The sequence below is a fragment of the Medicago sativa genome, chromosome 2 (genome assembly GCF_051527215.1).
Source record: "Medicago sativa cultivar Bolivia chromosome 2, Bolivia_mono, whole genome shotgun sequence".
In the NCBI taxonomy this organism is placed as follows: Eukaryota; Viridiplantae; Streptophyta; class Magnoliopsida; order Fabales; family Fabaceae; genus Medicago; species Medicago sativa.
The window spans coordinates 14,538,331-14,544,379 of record NC_140750.1 but is presented as its reverse complement, the minus strand read 5'-3'; the positions used below and the strand labels follow the sequence as shown (position 1 = coordinate 14,544,379).

Here is a 6,049-nt window from a genome sequence, read left to right as displayed (position 1 = left end):
AACATAAAAGACATATATTTATATAATTTTAGCGATAAATTGGCCACACACAAAAATATATCAGTGCATTATCGACCACAAAAAGTATGTCGGTGTATTACTAAAAAAGTATATGAACACCGGAAACGACCGGTTGCCAAAGTGTGACTGCTTATTTGGAGCATAGTTATTGTAGGAAAAAAAAACATTCTGGTCACTAAAAGTCGGCATAAAAAATTTGGAGTATTGCTTAATAGTCTTTCTTTTAAAAGGAAATAGCTTATAGCTTTTTATTATATATCAAAGACCAAATACAAGAAGGTACAACGTTAAAATCATGGGGACTAGCTAAGAATGTAGCCTCTCGAACTAAATTATGAACGACTTCATTTGTTTGTCTCCTAGAAAACTATACCTTAGAGTTTTCAAAATAAGAATTACAGTACCGCTGCCTACAATCATCAATAATGGCTCCAAACTCGGGTATATCATTGTTACCCGTGTTAAAATAGTCTACAACCCTCTTGGCATCCAACTCGAAATCAACATTTGGAAGTTGTAGATCATATACCCACTGAATAGCTTGTGACAAACCCAATGCTTCACCTATATCCGACACACACACGGGGCTTGACCACATCGTCCTTGTTTTCACAAAATTCCCAACATCATCTTGGATGCACATACCATAACCAACAACATTTAAATGTACCGAAAAAGACGCATCCACGTTGTACTTAAGCCTTCCCCTGCTCGGTTTTTGCCACCAAACCTGACCCTGCTGCACTTGTGTAAATCTGCTGTCTGATATAGTGTTAACTGTCTGTGTGTGTTTCAACATCATTAACAGACCTGCCAATCCTGTTCCTGCAACTGTTCGCTATATTATTGCAAAATATAGTCCTTCTTCTCTATTTACTTCATCAATCAGTATGTTCTGACTTGCAAGTTGTACAGCAATATAATGAATCATCAAAGTCTTGGTAAATTCAATCACTGTTAAATTCATAATTAATTATTGTGATTGTGTGTTGTATTAGATCGAAATTGCAATTTCAAATAAAATGATTTTGCATGAAATAGTTATGAAATCCCAATAATTAAACAGCAGATCAATGACCATACACGAAGCCAAGTGAAAAAAAAGTTTAACCAATCATATTAAGGCAACTACCATTGGAAGTTTGCTACTATAATGACAATCTCTTCCCTTTATTTCCTCTATCCATTTTCTATGTTTCTTTCACAGGCAAAACCATGGTCTATCTCTGAACTTGAAAAAATTAACAACAAAAATCCAAATATTCCAGAAAGAAAAGTTATTAAGAATAAAAACCAGTATCACAAGACAGTTTACAAAATAAAGTACAACAAGATTAATCACCCCCTAAAAAAGACATGGTAAGAAATTTGACTTTGAAAAAGTCAGCTCCACACAGAAAACAGGACTCCAGCTAGCTCCTATTGCATCTTCAAACAATGTTGGTATTTGTCCTACAAGGGAAATCTACTTCTGCCTCTTGTAAATTTTAGCCAAGAAGGACTTCAATACTGCTTGAACTGCACTGCTGGGATGAGCTTCAATCGAGGTTACAAGCTTCTCATAGCTCGCACTCTCATACTCCGCAAATGCACCCTATACATTCAAATTTCAAATAAAATCAGTCAAAGAAAATCAACAACATCATGATGTGTCGAAAAATTTAACTTATTTTGCATGATATTCTTAAAAAAATGTGTGGAGATGATCTTTCGCTTTTGGCAACCTACATTTGCCTTCTCAAAAAATCCGCTACGCGCCGCGATAGCGGGCGGCGCAGCCGCATTTGACAGCTATGATAGTAAGATCAATGAATTGGTACATTAACAGTTTAAAATTGTTGCGGATAAAATTGGAAAAGATAGTCAGCTTGATTTTTTTTTTCTTCTAAAATGGCAGTTATTTAGAAGTGGAGGGAATATAAACAAAGAACAAACCTCGAGATTAAGCTCGTTATAAAGGGTCTTGACTATAGCAACATTTGCAGGATCTGGCTTCCCATAGTTCTCCTGTTCACCACAAAAAGTCATTTCAGTTTAATCATGGCAGAAAAAAAAGAGAAGGAAAGAAGCAGCGGGAAATGATAAGATGCTCGCTTACATGTAAAACCTTCTTTTGTTCTTCATTGCAAAGTTCCAATGCTTTCACAACTACCCAAGAGCACTTAAAGTCTTCAATATCTGTGCCTATCTGGTTTCATAAAGAACTAAAATGAGATCAAAAAAGAAAATTATGTTTCCAGTATCCATGCATGATCCAGTGCACTCACCTTTCCAATTGTTTCAGGATCACCAAAGCAATCCAAATAATCATCCTGAATGAGAACAAAAAAATTAGGTTAAACTACATTTTTAAAGGAGATTTCCAGCTGATAGTGACAGACAGTACATAGAGAGAGAGAGAGACAGAATTCTAGAGTGTGAATGGTCAACTGAATGACAAAAAGTACCTGAACTTGAAAATATGTTCCCATCTCAACAAGAATGTTCTTTACATCAACATGGTTATCCAGATCTTCACCAGCCATTAGTAATGCACATGCAACCTGTGAAAATAGGAGATACATATACAAAGATAAATAACATAAAACAGGTTATATGTTCCATTGTGAAAGGATTTTTCAAAATGAAACAGATAGAAAATAAAAAATAAGTAATTTCGTTAAGGGATTAAAGGAGTTGAGGAGATAAAGGTCGAGGGTTCAATTCCTGGCAAAGGAGAAAAATGCTAACATATAACAATTACTAACAACATACTAGCATTTGCCATTAATAAAAAAAAGTAACTTCTTTTAAGTGAAGACTCATTGGAAACAAAATCTAATTCTTACAATATAAAAAATGAAGATGAAAGGAAAAGATGTGACTTCGAAATGAAGAACACATTACATGTATTTCATCTTCTGTTTTTCTTGCTGCAAAAAAATACTATATTGTGAAATACAGTGTGACTGAAGAATCATTTCTCATCAGTATCTCAATGAAAAACGACAAGAAACCGAAATAAGGAAAACAACAAAAAAGTATGATATAACACTTACAGGAAGGTAAAAAGAATAATAGGCAGTCTTGTACTGAACAATACGCCGGTGCCTGCAGAAGATGTTCATAGCTATTTATTATTGCTTTTCAACACACAAAGAGAATTTGACAAGAACTGAATTGAATTGTATAAAATTGCATTGAAGCTTAACACATTGCTAGCTAGCTAGAAGAGAACAATAGGTATCAACCGAATTTCAACTCATACGCATTGTACGAACAAAAGAATTTTACATTGTTCTTTCAGGAAATTTCAAGAAGCACTAAAAAAAATTGTTGTAAGATAGCAGAATAACAAGGAATTACTCAATTTATACCATAAAGATTGCCAAGTATGTATCTAAAAGAAAAAACAGCTATCTCTCTTTTGACACTGATGGATGTCATATAAAACTGTTATCTGGTAGAATAGTTTTTTCTTTTTGCTTGGTTCCAATACTAACAATAACATAAAAGCCAACATTTTACATTTAACTAGGTCCATCAACATAAGTTCTACACAATTGTTGTCCTATTTTTTATGTACTCACAGTGATAAGGTGTATTTGGACAGGTCTTTTTCTCCTTCCAGTGTGGTGATCAAATCGATCATCTGTCCAGCAGCAGTTTGAAACTCAACCTAAAAGAAAATTAACACGGTCAATTTTTAGCTTATGAGCAAGATGAATCCACATAATTCAAACACTGAAATTTGTACTACCTCATTGAATAAATCAAGAAGTTCAACATAATACGGCTTTCCCTTGAAGTGTTTCCTAAGGATACGCGGAATATGGTTTCTTAGTAGAACTCCATCATTCGCAGCAATCATTCCAACCTACATCATAGAATAATTAAAGGTGATTATCTTATCCCTACAACAACAAAAATAATATCATGATACCACATGTTTTTTTTTCTCCAAACCTTGGGTACTCTAAACCAACATGGCTGACCACGACGTGTATGGGAGTTGTCCATAATGTCGTCAAGAACAAGAAAATATGCTTGAAGCTGCAAAATTCATCAATACAGGATTATAGGATTGCTCAATTCCACCACAGGAAACTTGTGAAACGGTTGAAATTAGTTCAATCACACAAACTAGTAAAGCAAAAATTGCCATACCCATTCAATGCACCAACCAAGAGCACTAGCTTGGAAAATTTCGTCATCATTCAATGCCTGTCCTTCTTTTAACAATCGGTAGCTGTCGATAACTGACAGTCCACGGTTCAGCTTCCCTGCCATAGTTAAAATGCATCTTTATATCAATAAGCTTCATATATTTCAAAAGTGCATCTAAAATACCCCCTCCTTTTCCAAGGGAGCATGGTTACGTATGTTTCGAATGATAGTGACTTTGGCAAAATCACGGTGTCCGACCATAATTTTGGCAAAAACTACACTTTAGAGTTTCAACAAAATCATAATGTCACCAGGATTTTGTCAAATTCACCGTCAATCAAAACATGATGTAAGTTACTCGTTAGAAACTAAAAAGAATAAAAACTTAATTCCTACCTCCAGGCACATTGTAGTCCAGCATCTGCAATAAATTATAGCACAGGACACAGAAAGTGAGACATAAAAACACATTTGTATGTTTCAATGAAATGGCAACCAAATGTATACATAAGATAAATCAGGGTATCATGCTCTGATTTTCATGAAAACCTAAAAGGGCATAAAAAGTACAGAACCATGTGCAAGTTTCCACAACAAACAAAAATCTATTCTTTGAACATATTGCAAGTACAAAGGGATGGAACTAACTCAAATATTCCATAATAAACAAAATCATACATTGATCACAGCAAATTATGTCATGGATATTTTTCAAAGATTTATCATATACTTGTAGGATCATCATAAACTTGAAACTTAAAAATCACATTTACATAGTAAAAATGAAATTTCACACACACAACACATACAAGCCACAAAATATAAAACCATTAAATTCCTCAATTTCCTTCCTTGAATATACACACACCTCTAACTATATAGCATCACAACAACAATCATGAATCAATACAATGTCACACATTCTAATACTTCATAAAAATCGATAACCACGTCATCGGTGCAAAATATCCACCAACTTTACCGATAACTAATCTCGAAGAAATTGACTGACCACCTTTAGTGGGGCCTCCCTTAGCATCCCATTTTCTCTTAACTCGCAGTTCCACTCAAAAAAAACATCACATTGGCCCACTTAAATTTAATCAAAATAATTCATCAACTTTCTCATCAAAATAAAAAAAGCTAACAAATTTAAAACACCCAAAACATAGCCATTACAAAAACAAGCAAAAAATTCAAAAAAATAAAAAGTTTAGATATTTAAAATTTGATAATTGAATTAGACCAATTATGAAAAAAGATAAGAGAGATGAAAGGAAGAATACCCTATCGACCCATTGACGAGAATCCTCAGACCACTCGAAAGCAGGGTCATGGAGAAGCTCGGATTTGAGAACAGAGTAGACATTCAAGAATGTGGACTTGAGATCTGCCATTGATGGAAATGAGAGAGAAAGAAAGAGGGTGGAAAGAAATAGTTTTTTGTTTTGTTTTGTTTTGTTTTTTTCTTCCTAAAATTGCATTATTATTGGGAGAATAAATAGAGGAATGGAAGAGAAAGAGAGATGCTGCACAGCCGGTGAGTGTGGTTGGCGTGGGGTGAAGAAGCCAAAGACATAATAAATTATTTTCCATAAATTAATAAATTTTGCATTTTTGTATTTTATTTACTTTTTAGTCAAAAAATAGATTATTATGTACTAGCGGACACACGTGTCCGTCTTTTGGTTCTTTTTATTGCGCTAACGAGATAGATTATCAATGATATTTTTTAGAAATTTTGGAATATGTATTATGTATGTACCAAAGTTGTCAGATTTTATTGACCGATAATTAATGAGGAGTTGCGTTATTTTGACGCACCATTTCCAACACTTATCTTTAAAGTGAAAAATACAATTTAGAATTCTTTTTTTATAAT

General features: G+C 33.8%; 1 protein-coding gene across 1 annotated transcript; it reads right to left on the bottom strand.

Annotated features, from left to right (window-relative positions):
• Positions 1-1,283: 1,283 nt before the first annotated feature.
• FPS1 (farnesyl diphosphate synthase 1) lies at positions 1,284-5,641 on the bottom strand. Its single transcript, XM_085743171.1, has 12 exons — positions 5,454-5,641; positions 4,564-4,588; positions 4,168-4,283; positions 3,967-4,053; positions 3,761-3,877; positions 3,591-3,679; positions 3,060-3,111; positions 2,469-2,564; positions 2,289-2,333; positions 2,120-2,209; positions 1,957-2,028; positions 1,284-1,615 (listed from the first exon to the last, which is right to left on the bottom strand). Exons 1-12 carry the CDS (start codon positions 5,562-5,564, stop codon positions 1,487-1,489), a joined length of 1,029 nt encoding a protein of 342 aa, XP_085599297.1. The 5' UTR covers positions 5,565-5,641; the 3' UTR covers positions 1,284-1,486.
• Between the last annotated feature and the right edge of the window lie 408 nt (positions 5,642-6,049).

What these genes read in the sequence shown, in the direction of transcription:
- FPS1 (XM_085743171.1), bottom strand. Translation starts at nt 5,564, where the DNA reads ATGGCAGATCTCAAGTCCACATTCTTGAATGTCTACTCTGTTCTCAAA. An exon ending in CTCGTCAATGGGTCGATAGG is followed by an intron (nt 4,589 to 5,453) that starts GTATTCTTCCTT and finishes AATTTATTGCAG; the next exon opens with ATGCTGGACTACAATGTGCC. An exon ending in TCCAAATACACCTTATCACT is followed by an intron (nt 3,112 to 3,590) that starts GTGAGTACATAA and finishes CATCTTCTGCAG; the next exon opens with GCACCGGCGTATTGTTCAGT.